General features: G+C 46.5%; 1 protein-coding gene across 1 annotated transcript in view; it reads right to left on the bottom strand.

The window, feature by feature from the left end:
* Positions 1-399: 399 nt before the first annotated feature.
* Positions 400-18243, bottom strand: part of ADGRA3 (adhesion G protein-coupled receptor A3) — a 99396-nt gene continuing 81552 nt past the window's right edge. Inside the window, exons 15-19 of the mRNA XM_004681374.2 lie at positions 14007-14131; positions 12488-12611; positions 6119-6264; positions 2143-2238; positions 400-2016 (exon numbers count right to left, since the gene is read on the bottom strand). Coding sequence (XP_004681431.1) covers positions 774-2016; positions 2143-2238; positions 6119-6264; positions 12488-12611; positions 14007-14131 — 1734 coding nt within the window. The 3' untranslated portion in view covers positions 400-773. The remainder of the gene's footprint in view (positions 2017-2142; positions 2239-6118; positions 6265-12487; positions 12612-14006; positions 14132-18243) is intronic.

Raw genomic sequence — 18243 nt, 5'->3', positions numbered from 1 at the left:
ACACATGGGTTAAGCGCAGCACTGAAAACTGGCACTGAACAGTATGAGTTTGATCCCTGGCCAAGGAGGTGACCCACTTGGCGTGGCAGACCTCTCCTGACCCACCCACTGCTCCCCTCAGCAGTGTATTTAGTCAGTCGGTCTGTTCTGCTCCCCACTCTGTCTTTGGTGAATCTTCTCACCACCCCTGCACCTCTGGCCTGTACCCCAGTTCTGTATGCATAAATAAATAAATCTTTAAAAAAATAAAAATAAAATTATATTTACAATATGCATAAACTCAAAATCACTTTGACTTCTATGCCAGTCAATGGTACTAAACATATAAAAGTTGGTTAACTGACATATGTATAACTCTCCTTAAAATATCCCAATGGAGCAACTGCACTGAAACAGACCTCAAGGCTTCTATAGTAAAATATAAAAATGTAAGCTTGATACCAGGACAAACATCTATTATTTATTGTATTAAATACAAGCCTGAAATGTCGAGTAGGTATTAAAGACTCTGCAAAATTACATTTCAGATTCCCAAAATGTCTCGCTGGCTAACCACTAGAACAACGCTTGAAAGGTTTTTTTGAAAATTCATTACAAAAGCGACAATGGGGGAGGGGGCGGAGGCGAGAAAATACGTAACATCCAAAACTTAGTCGTTTATTCAAAAATGCTTTCAATGTGGGGAGGGGGCTGTAAACGGTTTGTCTGCTCGTGTTCATAGTTAAGGAATGTGCCTATCACAGTTTGTGGGTTCCTTCCTCGCCGCCCGCAGCCTACACAGTAGTTTCATGTTTCCATAACCCAGTCCTCACGTTGCCAGTGCCGTCGGGCTCCAGCAAGGCTCCATCCTGCCCACCGCTTTTGATCGGTCCATTCTGAATGGCCAAGTTGAGGCCGTAAGACTTCTGCTGACTTTCCAGTTCAACGGCAGCTGGCTTCCTTGGTGCCTCTTTCTTACTACTGGTTGAAACTGGCTTTTCAAAGTTTCTGCTGCTCTTGGGCAGTGTGCTGCAGGCATCGCTGCTGTCCTGTTGGGGCGGGTTGTACTGCCTCTCCCTGTGGGCGAGATAAGCCCTGCGGCTCCGCGAGTGGCCCTCGCCGTTGCCCGGCCGGCCCCTGGGCACGCCGTTCTGCACGCTGCCCTCCACGCTGGTGGGGATGTCGTAGGCGTATTCCCTCAGCACCGTGAGTCTGCTGGCCCGGTGGCCCTTGCTTCTGTTTTTATGATGGCGGCCGGGGTGCACATTTGCTCGAAACTGAACCTCCAGAGGCGCCACGTGCATCTTGATGTCGTTGTCCACAGAGTGCTCCGTCAGGCTGTTGTCAAGCTGGGGCGCAGGGCTCACCGGGAGGGCGTTGGCGTGGCACTGGGCGGCCGCCGCCTGCAGGTTGGTCAGTTTGCAGCCCTGGGAGGAGTTTTTGAAGCTGGACGCGCTCTTGTTCGTGCAGGAAGATTCTGCGCTGCTGTTGGTGCACTTGGGTGCCTCTCCGTTAGTCCCGCCGGAGTTGGGGGGCTGCACGTTCACTTGCACGGAGTATGAGCTCCGGCCTGGGCAGCACGTCATGATCCAGGCCAGCCTCACGTCCTCCCTGTTGACACAGTGGTGGACCACGATGAAGGCACTGAGGCTTAAACAGGTGGCTCCAAAAAAGAAGCTAAAAACCAAGTCCAGAGGGTAGTGCAAGGAGACCGCCAGGGCCCCACACGTCCACAGAGCCACATAGAAGAGCAAGGTGAGGCCCACCCCCAAAAGCTGAGCGTGGAACGTATGCTCGTTCTCCAACGCCGACGTGGAGATCAGAGACAGAGACATGGCGTCCTGGTGATTCACTTCGCCGTTCTCGTTGGCCGCCAGCCTCTGCTGCTCCTCGGTGGGCTCCTTCAGCTCGTACTTGCGCTCAGGGTGTCTCTTCAGCTGGATGAAGATGCTCAGGAAGTACATACAGTTCACAAAAGTGATGAAGCTGGCAGGGCCGTAGAAGGCCCCCAAGGAGGGCTCCCACGCCATCCAGCAACTAGGAAAGAGAAAGGGGAGGCAGCTGAGAAGCCCGTGTGTCAGGAGCAAGAACCAGGGAGCGTCGTCGGTGCTAGGAGAGCGAAAGAGAAGCCAGGGAGCAGGTACCCGGGAAAACAATACTCACTAGGGCGCGCTCGGCCGGCTGCCGTAGTTCTTGATGTTTGCTGCCGCTGTTATGCCACAGACAATGATGGGGATACCGCCCCCGATCAGGTAAAACCTAGACGTGACGAAACGGCAGCTGTTACTTCTGCTCTGTTGCGGTGGCTATGCCGCGGTGTCTCGCCACCACCAAGTTCTACATGAGATTAAATACTGAATTAATCTTCAACTACTGCTGATACTACTAATTATTATCCCTGCATCAATAATACATTGAGGATTAACTTTTGAAGCCTGCCTGGCTAGCAACGGCTAGCAGTGACTTTTTTTTTAAATTGGTATTTGGATTGCTTCTTTTTTAAAACACAGACCAAGGAAGTTTCCAAGTTGAGGAAAGCTGGTCAGCTTCTGCCACCCTGTGGACAAAGTAGCACTCAGCTCCCACAGGACAGGCAGGGTTTTCTGTGTGTTTTAGTGGCACAGGCTCCTTACAGATGCAACTGGTGACCAAAAGCCAGTCCATCACGAAATGGGCTGTAAGATCTCACTGTGCCCAGCTCAGACAAAATATGCCTTGACATTCTCGTTCTCTATCTGGCTGAGCCTACCGGTCCCAGGCGGTCCCACCAGTGGGAACGCCCAACCCCAACCCTGACAGTGAGGCTCGGTGTCAGGACTGTGCGCCCAGCTCAGGCCCTTCCCAGCCCCTGTCCTGAAGGCTAGCAGGGGAGCTAGGGGAAAGGCCAGTGCAGTAGAGAGACACGAACACAGTGCTGGCTGGTCCCATGGAGAGAAGATGGCTTTGGCCAGAGCTGCTTTGGGCTGACTGAAAAATGGGACAGGGAACTGCCTGCCCCGCAGTCACTCCCTCCACACCCCACCAGTCCCAATTCTGCACAATCAACCCTGAGACACAGCCCACGGCTAACTTGGCTTGATAAATGCACCTTCATAACACACGCTTCAGCTCCTCATCCCCATCTGCTGGTCATGCTCAATTACTAGAATGCGGAAATGTGTCCCAGGGCTGCTGAAAGACAGCTTATCACGCCACGAAACCAAAACCCTCTCTTCTATCCCACAGACCCAGGGAAGTCAGTTGGGACCTGTGTTATCTTCCTCTTTTACTAAGTCACGTGGGTAGTTCCCAAGCATTGCATGGAAGAGATAACCTGGGCTCTGCCATCCCTGACGCGTCTCCCCCACCCTCCCTCCAAGAACACCTGTTATCCACTCATCCCTATTAACCTCCGTTGCTTTTGTATTTTCAGCCTACAAATAAGGACACGATTTTGTCATCTTCTAAAACTTCTGTGAACTACAACTTTTCAATCTTTGGGAACAAATGGCCGGAAACCTTTCCACCCACCATCACTTGTTTTACTTTCCACACCACATCCTGAGCTGCTTCCACTAACCTCCCCAAACTTCCCAGGGGTGAGCGCTGCGCCCACCTCCACAAGGACACTCCCAGGTGCACCCCTGCCCACCCCCCACAGCACTCTGCTGGGCTTTCCTTAAGCTCCAGGACTCTCAAAGTAGGCATCCTAGAGAGTGGAACTTGCACTGTCTACAAAACTGGAGGTGCCTTGGTTCACATGAGGACAGCGTAGCATTTGAAGCATAGATGCCTTTTACTTATCCCCTTTGAGTTTTTCTCAGAACCCAGAAAAGCTGCATGAAGTCCACCTCCCAAGTGTCTCGGTCAAAGCCATCTGTTGGTTCTTTTAAACAAGCAGCAGAGATGTCCAATCTCTTAGCCTCAAACCTGCCCCTGACCAAGCAATCCTGCTGTGCCTCATCAGCCAAAGACAGACTCCCCAGAATCTTCTCCAGGGTTCTCTTTCAAGTCTTGTCGTTGTTATCTGTGTTATTGTTGTTACCTGGGTGCATCTGGCAGACATCAACATGGCCTGAGATTACTGCTCTCTCAGCCAATTCCTTCTGCCTCTTCATTCTCATGGCTTCGTTGACACAAATTAAATGTCCCCTATTCTGCCCCGAGCATGTATAAGTCAACCTCTCTGTAAATGTTCCATGAAAACCTCCAGGCTTCTCTGGTCTGCGCTTACCTCCCGCCCTCTACCCTTTTACCGTATTTCCTCAGAAGTCTCATCTGCGGAGGCACCTCGCTAACTACTGTATATAAGTTGCCATTAACTTTGAATATCTCCCTCTTATACATCCCTTAAATCCAATCCAGTTAGTCATTAACCCTAGAGATAAAGCCTGAAGTCTCTGAAACAAGTGTCCTTTGAATGTTCTGTGCCTCTGTTTTATCAGGTTGTTGGAAAAGTCATGACACATTTTTGCAGAGAAAAGAGAAAAAACTAGGTCATGACTTTTCCAACAACCCAATACGTTCAGCCTTGAGGGACCAACCCTCTAAGCTCAGCAGAATTCCATACTCCTCAGGGGCACATTCTCCTCAAGACTCTTTAGATACCAACCCTTAATGGCTGCCCATGTTTTAACGTGGCCCCCAAAGGCCTAAATTCAGCTTTAACCCTGAATTCCTCAGACCTCGTGGTTTTAACAAACTGTATTTCTGAAAGTCTACCAGCTCTCCACATAATGCCAGATCTGCAGTGCAGCCTCTACCATGTTCTAGTCACTAAAGCAGGCACGTGCCTGTGGCCAGGCATTTCCTTACACCCCCTAGGCCGCCGCATGAATGGTCCCCCGGCTCGTTTGCTTCCAGTGAGCTACCTGCACTCCAATTCTTCTGCAGCCAGCTTACCCCAGGACACCTCCTCAGACTGTAACTCCTCAAGAGCCAGACTTCTTTCAGTCCCTTGCCAGTGCCATGGTAATGGCTGGCATTCAATAAACTCAGTCACCACTGATCAGTTTCACCCTCCAGCATGATAATTTATTGATACTTTATTTTATTGCAATGGGTAGGAAGGACCTAGCTCCAAAACTGTTTTGTCTTGTGTAGACAGTAAAAACTGATATATACTTGACTAGATTAAAATCTATGGCATGACCTCAAGCCTGCTACATTATATGGCCAGTACCATTTTTAGTGCTTTGCGCACTAAATCATTTCTGTCTGTATGCTGTGATCTATCAGAAACAGGTATTGGGTCATGGAGATGATCAAAGTAGATCTCTCATCTGTCTCGAGTCTTCCCCCACAGCTGCAGGCTCACAGGCAGTAAAAATCTTGGAATTTCCAGTAATGAGAGGGATAAAGGCGTCTCGTCATGTGAATGAGGCACCCAAAAGTGGGTGCTCGTTGCCAGGGGAACCACTTATGTGACTGGTGAACTGACATTTTCAGCCCCAGCTCCATACCCTCTGACATAGGAGCGTGCTGGAGATTGATTGCGTGGAGAATGGCCAGTGCATCAACCACACCTTTGCAGGGAAGCAGCCATACAAAACCTCCAAAGGGAGAGCTTTTGGGAAAATGTGACTTGGGAAAATGATGGCAAAAGCTGCAAGTTCCCCCCACGCCCCCACCCCACCTCGATGCCTTGCCCTCTACGTCTCTTTCACCTGGTCTTCCAGAGTTACATCCTCCTATAATAAATTGACAATCTAGAGAGTAAATGGGTCTCCTGAAGGGAGCTCCTCTAGGAAATTAAATCCGAGGAGGCCTTGGGAAACTCCAACTTACAGCCACTGGTCAGAAGTCAGGTAATGCACTCAACACTTGACTGCTCTCTTAGGGAGGGGCATCGTGGGCCTGACCCTTGCCTGCAGAATCCAACCCACCCTTCCGTCAGTCAGAGCTGAGTGGAGCTGTAAGATCCCGGCTGGTGTGCAGTGCTCTGTGATGCTGTGGCCGTCGTCCACACATCTGCCATTCCCAGTTTACAAAGCAGACAGGCAGGCATGGCGAGGGCAGAGGCTCTCGGCTGTGGGAGTCTAAACCAGGGAGCTAGTCCCACCTTTCACTTTCCAAAATTTACTCGCCACTGCTTGTCAGGACCGTGCTCAACTACCGGACACTGAACACGTCACATGCAGTACACAATGATGGTAGGTACCTGAGCATTGGTCTTGGTGGGGGCGGCAGTTCATCCGGGTCCTGGCATCTCTTAGCCTTTTTAGTGACTTGTTTATAGATATTTCGAGCTGTCACTCCCACCCACAGTACCGTCGCAAGGGTGGAGTAATGAAGAATGATTCCAACCTGGAAAGAAGATTGAAGAATATATGAACTAAAAAGAAAAAATCCTCTCAACCATCAAGGATAGTAGCAGCCACAAAGGTTTACTAAAAGACTGGTAAGTAACTTTCAAAACAGATTCTAAAGCTGCACAAAGGTTTGTTGGAATGAACAACCCTTCCGCCTCCAGATGTGCGGTGGAGGGTGGCGTCTCCTGTTCTACCAACAGCTGGATCTAGGAGGGTTGCAGAATACAGCTCATGACCATGAACTAATACACCACAAATTCGCTCCTGGACAGAGAAGCCATCACTGAAGCCTGTTTTAAGGAGGACTGGACGGGGCAAGGGTCAGCCGAGGGCATCGTTGCAGATTTAGAGTATGAGGCCTGAGTTGTAGTTTGGAGCCTTTACATGACAGGATGGTAGGAGAGCAATAGATCGTAATCAGCAGTTACAAGCATGAGCTCTGAAATAAAAAATGGTGCCTGATTTTAAAACTACAACCAATAGCTTACCTACTATGGCACCTGAACGAAGTCAGTTAACATCTCAAGTGTCAGGTTTCTTCATTTGTAAATGGAGACTATTATGAAGCAAGGTGAGGTGAAATAAGATAATTTCCATAAAGCCTTCTGTCCATTACTGGGTACATACAAGGAATGTAATAACACTATATGTACTGTTACCTTTGTCAAACTTTCAGAGTGTCATTTCAGGAAAATAATGTCAGCTCTTGGAAATGAATTCTCTTCATTTGAATAATGAAAGGACTATAAATAAACATCTTGAGGCTTCCTACAAGGACTGTAGGGCATGATACCTGGGACATAGTAGGTGCTCAATCAAAGACGGAGGCAATATTGATACATGATGGCACAGAGTTTCTCCCTGAAGGATACTTGTTGCATGATCTGTGTTTCAGGCAACTCGAATTGAAGATTAACTTCTAGATGGAGGTATGTATGGAGAGGGGAGGTTTAAAATCTACTTGAAGAAAAATGAATACATGTGTTATTGGACATCAAGGACATAATTGAGCTTTCTTACTAACTACTATCTTATTGATATTTCTTCTTTATAATTATTGCAGGAAAAATTCTATGAAGGAAAATCAAAACAGAAGCTTCATTCTAAACAAATGGATCTCTAAGTCAACATAACCAAATTGTATGACATCGTCAAACCTCTGCCAACCACAGACCATTTACACAGCTGCCCAGAGTTTATTTCAATAGAACCCAACCTGCAGCTGAAACTTGGCAACATGAAAACCTAGGTAATCCCAGAGCAGGGATTCTGCAAACACTGCAAATCGACCTAGTTTGGTCAAACTGAAAAAGAATCAGTTTTCTTCTTCTTAAAGAGCAAAGTGGCTCTTGGATCCCACTAGTTTTACTGACTGCACTGGAAAGTCAAACTTTCAGAAGTGGAACAAAAAGCATAAAGTAACCTTTTGAGCTATCTGGAGTCACACCAAATATTGAAAGGAAAAAATAGTAAAAATGAATTCAGCTCAAAGAAACTAAAAAATTCAAGATAAAGCACTGATGTTGACTCAAACAGGTAGGTTCTATTATTGGTGGAGTTTTGTCTGATTTAGAGGTCCAAAGGATGAGACTGGGCTAGAATGTAAGTTTAAAAACAGAGCTAACAGTATTTTCAAGACAGGAGATGCAAGATGGAGAATTTCCCTGTTTTAGAGCTAAGAGTCGGAAAACTCAACCTTTACATTTCAAGGCATTTTTTTTTTTTTACAAGACTGCTAAATTTTCAGAAGTGTTCAGACTTGAAAGATACCAAATTCTTTCACTTAAACAATGATTACCGATGGAATTGTAGGAGCCTGACAGGTTAAGCAAATCACCACACAGTCCACAGGAAATAAAGGCAGAATTATAAACGGAGTGGTGAAGGCATTCCAGTCTGCTGGGAACCCAGCCTCTGTCCCTTCTATAAGCCATACCGGCCCCATCAACGGGGAATGAGGAAGAGGCTCACAGAATCAAGAGACCAGTAAGATAAATTCCTGATTTTGACACTGAAAGGCTTATGTCTGGTGGAGTTTTTCACACCTCAAATACCCTCCGGCCCTCATGATGGGGGACAGCTTATTCAATTCTCTAAGAATCTAAGTTTCCATCTTTATCAAATAAATGATGAAGCAGTTATCTTCTAAAACTAAGATGAAAGTCAAGACAAAATGCTTCAGTCGTTCCTAAGGAGAGAGCTCTTAACAGTCACTGATTAAACCTCCCCAGATGCCTCTCATGTGCCAGTACAGCTGTGTTCGGGTTACCAGCTTTGAACGGACACCTGAGGTAGTCAGCTGGCACCGTGGCTAACAGATTAAATCATGGAGTGGAAAGGGCATCAAGGGAGGGAAATCAGATCCAGCCAAATCCTTTCACTCTGTAGCGAGGGAAACCAGGGCCAGAAAATTAATGAGAGAATAGTTGGCAACACAGGACCAGCGGAACCTGGATTCTCCCTGATCCTGAGCCAGCAGCAACTTCTACTCTGCTTCTCAATGTCATCTTTCTCCTTCAGTTTCTTTTTTCAAAAGAGCTTGACACTGTAGAGCACCCAAGGACCATCTAGAACTGACTGAAGGACCAAATTGGGGGCCCTCCCTGCTGGCACAGCAGGTTAAAGCATAGCACTGAGAAGCTAAAGCCACTTCAGCATGAGCTCTCGTTCTCCACCCCGGAGGTGACCCACATGGCACAGCAGACCTCTCCTGACCCGCCCGCTGCTCCCTTCAGCAGTGTATTTTTTCAGCAGGCCTCTTCTGCTCCCCACTCTGTCTCTGGTGAATCCTCTCACCGCCCCTGCACCTCTGGCCTCTACCCTAGCTCTGTATGCATAAATAAATAAATCTTAAAAAAAAAAAAAAAGAACCAAAGCGGGAATTACTTGGCTTGAGGCAGGTGCCTTCAATCACTGCGTGTGTGGAGTGGGGGGTAAGGGGGTGGAAGAGGAAAACTATCAGATCCCAGTCAACTGTCAATAGAATATGTGAGCCCTGAAAGGGATTTAAGACAAGGCTACACCACTGATGTGCATATACAAAATTGCATGTAACAGGTTTCCCTGGAGGGCTGTTTCAAAGGTAACTTTAGTGATCAAGCCCAACCCATCATTCTATAGAAGAATTACATCCCAACTAGATTTATTGACTAGTCTTGCAAACAGTTCCTTTAGACAGATTTAGAACCTACACACAAGAGTCCTAGACATTCCTCTCAGCCAGCTACTAACTGAATTGAGGATTGTAACAGAAGCAAAGCCAGTTGGGCCGACATCAAAAATAACAAGAATGATGGGATGTCTTTCATGGAAGAGGAGAGTATTGCAAAAATATAAGAAAATGAGGTGTAAAAACATCTAAAGATGTCCTCCCAACACCCCACTCATAAATCTTTAAGTAAAAGTCAACATTCATTCTAAAGCCCAGAAAACTTAGCACAATTCTTCTCTTTTTCAGTCTAGAAACAAAATACCATTCCAGGCAGTGGAAGGCAATCGTCTTTACAATGGCCTCTTTCTTTTCTTTATTGAAATAAATTTATGTGTCTGTTTCCAGAAATCAGAGAATATTTTCAGTTAAAACTGAGATGGCTGTTGTAACTGTGTGCTAAGCACACTTGTAAGAGTCTGTGCTCGAAATGGTGTCCAGGCTGAGGGATTTCTGCCACTTCCCAAGAGGTATTTTGTAGTTCATTCAGGCAATAAATATTCACCAAGCACCTACCTACTACTACGTTCTGGGCCAGTGCCTGGATGTCACTGGAATCCAATCAACAGAATCCCTGCCCCCAGAGAGCTGATGGTCAAGACAGTGTAGAATCCAGGGACAATGAATAAACACGGTCACTGAGTATTGCACGCACTGTGGAATTTTCATAATCACCAAGAATAATGACGGACGTGAGAGGCACTGAGGAAGGTCAACTGTTAAGTGGGAATCAGCCATGTAAAGGCGAACACCAGGAACAGAGGACTATTTCTAATGTACGTGCTTTAGGTCGACCCAAGAACTATTCCGGTCCCTTGTAGGCTCCAGACATCTATGTACAGCATGTTTTCAGCCGACATTCTGTGTGGGGCGGAGAGGTCTTTTCAGCAGTAGTAACAGGAATAGTAACATCTCACATCTGTTGAGCAATGGCTGTGGTTTCAGTGGGGCCTGAGGTATACACCATGGATTAACGCTGGCAGAAATAGCCAAAATGATGTTATACAGAAAGAGAAAGAAAATGTAAAAACAGAAGAAATTCCGTTAATCTTTATAAATATTGAAAGCTACACTTTCCCCTCTTTTTAGTATGTCTTTAAGAAATGATCACTTGTTCCAGAGTCCTAGAAAATTCAGGGCCATCACTCTCCTTTTCATACTAGAATAGCTCCGAATCGCTGAGGTTCAAAACACATTTTAATGACTGAGTCAGTATCACCTGCTACCATGTAATGAGTAAGTTATAGTTAATACGCAAGCCAGAAGGAATAAGGCCAACATTGGATGGTGTTAATCATATGTGGAAAACAAACAAAAAAACAACGGGTCAGACAAAACCAAACTCCTAAGAATCCCTACACATCTGACTATAAATTGAGAACAGCAGATGGGGAAGGGGAAACTGGAGAATAAAGGTGGAAAAGGGGTCCCGATGGACTGTGGTGGAGGGTTACGGGTGACTTGGTGGTGGGGTGCAGTGGTGACACGCAGGGTGTGGCCCTAGTCCTCTGAAGCTCCTATACTGCTGTGCACCAATGGTACCTCAAAATGCAACAAACCCAAAAAACCTAAAAACAAAAGTATCCAAGAATCTATTAACAAGACCTTAAACACCTACATCCAACCACGTGACCCGGATCACCCACGGTAACTGCCACCTGATATCCTGAATTTACTATTCCTCTGCTTTCTTGTTATAATGTTATTGCACCTATGTATTTCATTAAAAGTTTACTGTTCCTTCTTGTTCTTATTTTCATTTAAAAAAGTCATCAGGTAACAGTAACAGTAACTGGGACTAACTTTCTTCCGTCATTTTCCCAAGGCTTATTTGCCTGCAGTGCACTGCTGAAGTGCTTCATCCTCACGGGAGCACAGCCACTCACTGACTTCCTCAGCGATGGCATTTGGGCTGCCAGGGGTTTCTGCTCTAGCTGGTACTGCTGTGACGAGTCACGCACCTGGTTTAGTCACATGACTACGTCCGCTCACGTGGGCACTCACTTTCCAAGGCCAGCAGTCTGTGAACGTTCAACCTTAGGTGAAGTTTCCCTAACCCTCCTCTGACACCCACACCCACATGGGCTAAAATCCTGTAAACCACTTGTTCCTCGTGTGGATGAACTTCAGGCTGAACTTTTGCCAACAGAAAAGTCATAAAGTAGTAACAAGTGTGGCCTTAAGTGGTTTCTCTGTGGTCACCAGTGATGCTGGGATCGCGTGAAACCTCTACCCACAATGCGTCGCTGGATTTTGTTAGTCTTCTCATTAACTGTATTCAATAGACTTTTTATACCAATGCTCTGTGAGCTTTACATCCTGAAAAGAACTTCTCCAATTCATAATTTCTTTTTACATTTAAGGAATCTTAACAATCTTTTTATTTCGTCAAACTTCTCGTTTCTAGTTATGCCTTTTGGTGTTACACTGAAGACCCCTTTCCTTATCTCTAAGGTTTCTAATATCTCCTAATAAAAATCTAACATCTGGTTTAGACATGAAAGTTTTTCATCTTCCCAGCGTCGACTTCTTTTTAACATGGCTGAGGTACAGGGCCATCTTCAGCTTTTTCCATTTTACTGCGCAGGAGACTCCTCCACCCAGCCGGGGCCACGTGACTGCTCCTGTGTCCCTCTTCTGTCGGTCCCAGGGCCAGTTTGGGACAATGGCTCCTAAGCCCCGGGACCTGGAAAGACACTAGCCTCACTCTACCTCTTCAGCCAAGGCCAGGATTGTATCATTTCTCTTACACTCCATGTGGGATGGCAGCAGACATCCTGAGCGGCCCTGGGTCCCCAAGAGGAAGACAGCAGCACCTAAAGCCATACATGCCCTTCTGCATGGTATTTTAGAACGGGAGCTAAGCTATGCAGGTGACGGGCATTCGTTTTTAAGTTTAATTAAAGAAAAGCAAACACCAAGGGAATGTTTTGCTTCCACTGTTCACAAAACAGAAGGTTGTTTTTCAAGGCACTTTTTGTTTCCATTTGTATTATTCACTTGGACTCACCGCCTGGCAGACACTGGCATTCCGGGTTTGGGTTATTCCTCCCACAAAGACCACACAGGTCAGGAGAATATGAAAGCACAAGTTCACAAGCATGTGCCAGCTCTTGACACTGACTCGAATCAAACTGTTAAAAGAAAAGGGAAAATATTAACGCCCAGGCCAGGACACTGGCAGCAGGTAGTAGGAGACTCCCCTGCAAGTCAACAATTTCAGCTGCAGAGACCAAACTTAAATATTTGATGTTTAAATATTTTGTTTAAAAATTATCCACTAGCAGAGACACACACAAATTGAGAAATTACTGAGCTTAATCCAGTTTCTTAACATTTAACTTCACACACTGAAGGAGCAGTCGCCAAGGAACAACCGCACCCACTAAGGCTGAACGGGTGCCCCAGTCAGAGGTGGCTTCTCACTGTGACAGCCGGGGCATCTGCTTGCCTCCTGCGATTTCTGCACAGTGCCAGTCCCGCCCGCCCCGACCTTCTGGGGCACATGTCTGAAGCCCAGCGCCTTTCTCCCTGGCCTCTCATAATGAAATGCTCAAGTCTTTCTTTCTCTCCTTTTTTTACATCAAAATCTCCCTTTGTTTTTTAACAAAATGTCAAGAAATGTCACATCTGTCCAGCTTAAGGAGGAAAATACATTCTAGCAAAACCTCTCGTAACATGAATGTGTGCTTAGGAAACAACAGTCAAATGATTTTTGCAAAAGCTACTTACTCTAAAGTGAGTTTCTGCTTAGCAAATCCTTTCAGTTGATTGCTTCTTGCCATGAAAGTAAAGGTGTCTTTAGCTTTGCCTCCCATTAACAAAAGCCGCAGCCCACACTTAAATGCCCAACTTTCTCATAAATGCCTTCTATAAAATAAAGCCTATCACAAAAGGCAAAAGGTAAGAAGTGGGAGCTGGTTGTGGAAGACACCTGTCAGGAGTCTTCCCTCACTCCCCACTGCTCCCTGGTCTCGGCCCAGCTGCTCATACGTACTTGCGTATTCGGTCCTAAGCCCAGACTCAGCAAACCGACTGGATGCTGTTAAGAGAGCACTTGGGCCCTCCCTGGTGGCACAGCGGGTTAAAGCTCAGCACTGAGAAGCTTAAGCCACTTCCGCATGAGTTTGGTCCCCACCTGCCCCGGAGCTGACCCACGTGGCGCAGCAGACCTCTCCTGACCCGCCCGCTGCTCCCCTCAGCAGTGTACTTCATCGATCTACCTGTTCTGCTCCCCACTCTGTCTCTTGGTGAATCCTCTCACCCTCTGCATCTCTGGCCTGTATCCCAGTTCTGTATAAATAAATAAATCTTTAAAAAAAAAAAAAAAAGAGCACTTGGCCGGCTCATGGGCTATAATTATTTATGTCCCGAATTGCATGAGATGAAGACGTGTCTGCATTCTACGGCAACCATTCTCACTTGAAGGGAGAGCACAGTGTTACAGTCAGCTGTACCCCAATTAAAATGAAACGAGCTCCCACAATCGCCGGGCACACGGGTCTGGGTCGGCCACGCCGTCTCCTCACCTGTGATGGTAGGCATAGCTGACGATGACGGCGAGGAGGCACAGGAGCAGAATGATGGCCGTTGTGTAGACCACAGGGTGCAGGAGGCTGGCCGCCTGGGTGTACAGCTCGGACCCTGTCAAATCCTGGTGGGGAAGCAAGCATCGCTCAGGAACTCTTCCTTGGACCCAGAGCACCTGAGATTGTCTCCAGTGACTAACACACACCGATGAAGGGAAGCCGGGTCCTGCCGACTCTTCCCGTGAGCCATAGTCTGATGCTTCGGGCTGCTTTCCTCATGCATATTCCACCTTCTTAACTTTCACTGTGCTAACTACTCCATATGTGTGCGCATGCGTGTGTGTGCTCACATATATCTCCATACAAACTAGATCAACTGCTTCCTAAGTCTCAATGTTGACTTTGCTCTGAGGGACACAGAGAGAAAGCCGCATCCCACGTGTGGGTGAGTGAGAAGGCAGGGCCACGCAGATGTCTCCCTTGCAAAGCCCTTTCACTCCCCTCATCATGCTGCATTGTCACCAGATGGTAGCTCAACAAAGCCTAAATATGCTTCTCCAATGATCCCGCGTCAAGAGTCAAGCGCAACAAGCACAGTGGGCCAGGGGTGGGGCGGTAGCGTTGAGCGGGAGGCCGGCCCTTGAGAAGCTGAGTGTCACAGGAGACAGACACACAACCAGACCCCAACCACGTCTGATGAAGCTGATAGCAGCGTGGCTGCAGGAGCAAAGGATGGAAAACTCAGAAGAGCCAACGAGAGTGGTCATTACATGGCGTGGCCCATAACCATACCACACAGGGGTTAACCTGTGAGCTAGGGTATTATTAGCCCATTTTAAAGCTTTAGAACCTGAGGCCTCAAAGAGAACTATATTATTAGTCCTATTTTAAAGCTCTGCAAACCGCAATGAGGACTAGATTCAAAGGAGGGAGGCTGTTGAGTCAGCTGGCGTGCGTGGACGGAGCCTCCTGACACATATGAGCACCGATGGGCTCCTTCCTTATAAAGCACCAGCGCCGGCCGGAGAGACGCTCCACCCTGGCCACGGACACCAGGCCAGAGGACAGGGCCGCAGGGAGACACCAGGCCTGAGGAAAGGGCTGCTGGGTCAGAGCCACAGATTCACCAGACTCGTCATCTGAGTCTCTTTCTACACAACTGCAAAGCTCCATGTGACAACTGGGTGCGGGAAGGCCACAAGCATCTATCTTGAACAGGACAATCGGGAGACAGGCGCCAAACAGAACAGCTGGGAGTGGTCGGGAAGGGCGCAGGTGACAGGCGAGGAGACCGAGGACGGTCCCGACAGAGCAGGAGCAGGGGCAGATTCCCCCCAGCAGAACCCCAAGCTGGCAACAGCAGATGTCCCGGGAGACCTCCACAAGCCCCTCGCCCCTGTGGATGAGAGGCCCCCGGAGGCGGGAAGAGCACAGCAAGCGACGAGACGAGAGGAAGGCAGACACGGGAGCTGAAGGCCAGCCTGCCTTCCACCTGGAGTCCACGCCAGTAATCACCGACTCACACGGCGACGTTAACTAGACACCGTCCCAGGGCATTCAAGGCAACGTGGAACAGGGTCCAGCCCTGGAGGGCACACAGTTTATCAACAAATACCAGGGGTTGGACAAGGAGAAGCCATCGCTACACACAGTGCATAAACCCCTCGTGAGACGTCCACAGGCTGTGTGTGGGATCTCCAGGTGCCTGAGTCCTGCCCGAAGGCAGAACCTCACTGGGAAAATTCAAAAATCATGGGGCAATGAGAATCAGCAGCAACAGACACCTCACCCCTCAATTTCTATGAAGAGCCACCATTCAGGACAGAACAACTGAGGATAACCTTTCAATACCTGGGAGGTAGACTCAGACGTTCCTTGTACCACCTGCTCGCAATTTCCCAGGAAACGTCAGTAATACAGTGCCAGTTACCTGCTAGCTCTGTGAATTGGGGGCGCTGGTGTCACGGCCCAGCGGGGACCCCACTGTCCCCTGCACAGGTGCAGAAGGACCAGGAGGAGGATGTGGCAGAGAGACAGAAAACAGGGTAAGTGGGTATTAGTCAACAGAGTGTGTAACCTAACAAAAAACATCAAAGAGCCAACTCTGTTCCCAAAATGCAAAGTCTTATCATACTTAAGTTTCAAAGAAATCGGTAGCTCCTATAAGTCAAATAAAAGGGCCATTCTAGGAGAAAGACATGGGCAGAGCTTCCAGTAGTGACATTCCAGGTCACTACTGGAAAAGACACAGGCCAGGGTCAGGCAGGGCCGGTTCTCACACACCAGTATGCTGTGGTCGTCCCGACAGACAGACCTGCCCAGTGAGACAGAAGCCCCGCTGGGGAGGTGATGAGGGACCGTGGTCAAGGCTGGAGAGTAAATATTTCATGTTTTGCAAGCCAAGAAGCAAAGGGAAACTCTTCTGCAGGTACTTATTACCCACTTAACAATATAACCAGGAAAAAATTTAAAACCATACTTAGCTTTCCAGCTTTTGAAACAGAGAGGTAAACCACAGCTGATGACACCAGGCCTGTGGGCCAGATGTTTGCCAGGGTGTGAAGACTCCTGGGAGAAAGGAAATCAATCTAGATAAGAAACCTGACTTCATGGCAAAGTGCAAGAGAATATAAGGTTATTTAAGGCACGCCTAGGAAGTCGAGAAACCAAAAGGTCCAATACAAGAGTGGTAAGGTAGAATTCTGGATCAAAGTATTTCCAATTATACTGGTAAAAGTTCTCATCAAAGGAAGTTACTTCACTTTTGTATCTACATGAGATGCCCGGTGTCACTGGGCTTATGTGGTAATCAGTTCACAATATATGCAGGTCAAATCATGCTGTAGAGCAATTCTAGCTTGACGGACACAAGAGAAAAAAAAATCAACATGAGTAAGACAGGGAAGACTTAAGCAAAAGCTCACAAACAGAGTGCCCAAGTGGCCAGTAAGAAAATGAGAAAATGGCCCAACACCCTGGTCAGAGACAGCAGCAAGTTCAAGATGAATGAAACAGCCTCAGGCACAGAGGCAGTGAACACTCACAGTGAACCCACAACACTGGCTGGCTGTGGCACCAACCATCCCCCCCTCACTACTGAGGTTTTTATTTTCTTGCATTCTCACCCCTACGGATCTTTCTGCCCCAACTGGCTATTTAATATCATATGATTCAAACAAACCCAATTTCTGCTTAACTGTTTTTCCTGGATCTCAATGACACCTTATACTGTAATTGGTAGAAGTGGGTAGAAAGTGAAGTGAATGATGACACCTGTTAGATTTACAAATACATATATTCTTGGTCTTCTTTAAACACACAATTCCTTAAAACCAGATCAGGAAAAGTTTTAATAGCTAGCTGCCCAAAAATGAATTTAGTCTTGCTTTATAAAACCACAATTTAAGATGGTTTTTAAGAAAACTGTAGTTAACTATTAATACTATCTATTATTCAAAGGTTTCCCAGAAAAAGTTGACTTTTAATTTTTTTAAAATATTTCTCATTAGATATAACTTTAAGAGCAGGTAAGATTCTATTAACTTTGCCTTTACATTTAATTAGCAACTGTGAAAGGTCTGTTAACTTGATTATAATTTTGTTGTTAAGTTCAGTCATATACATAAACTGCCACTAGGTGGCGCAGTTTCATTTAAGAAAAGTCAAGGCTATTTGAAAATAGAAAATCACAGCACTTACTGCGTTTTAACTTTAAAGAACTGTACATTGCATTTTTTGCAAGATTAAAAATATGAAGATAAAAGAATAGCTTATTTCTTTTATAAAATAATATTACATTAATTTAAATGTAGGAGAACAGCTAGGAAGTTCAAAAATGTTTTAAAATGATTAAATAAAAAAAGGTTTCACATGGTACGTTACTGCGTCATTAAGATTTGTGTTTATAAAGTGCCTTTTGTGTAAGTCCTGTGCTTCCTTTCTTTGGCCCAACTTTTTCCAGTTAACTACTAGACACATTTCACATAATACCACACATAACTATTATTTCTACATGAGTATTTCACAATTTCACATGATTTCAAACTCAAACCTAAATGAGACAACACCTCAAAATAGAAGAGAAAATTACTAAGACTTCATGCTTTAATCTGAAAGGTGAGTGCAAAATAATAAAATGCGCACTTACAGAAACCAGGTTGAGAGTTACAGAAAACACCCTCTGATAGAGAAAATCCTAAACTATAGTGTTAAATTCGAGTTCAAGAGGATAAATGAC

The sequence above is a fragment of the Condylura cristata genome, unplaced genomic scaffold (assembly GCF_000260355.1).
Source record: "Condylura cristata isolate star-nosed mole 26May11 unplaced genomic scaffold, ConCri1.0 scaffold00012, whole genome shotgun sequence".
NCBI lineage: Eukaryota > Metazoa > Chordata > Mammalia > Eulipotyphla > Talpidae > Condylura > Condylura cristata.
The sequence above is the reverse complement of the archived record's forward strand: the minus strand, read 5'-3'. Positions and strand labels throughout refer to the sequence as shown.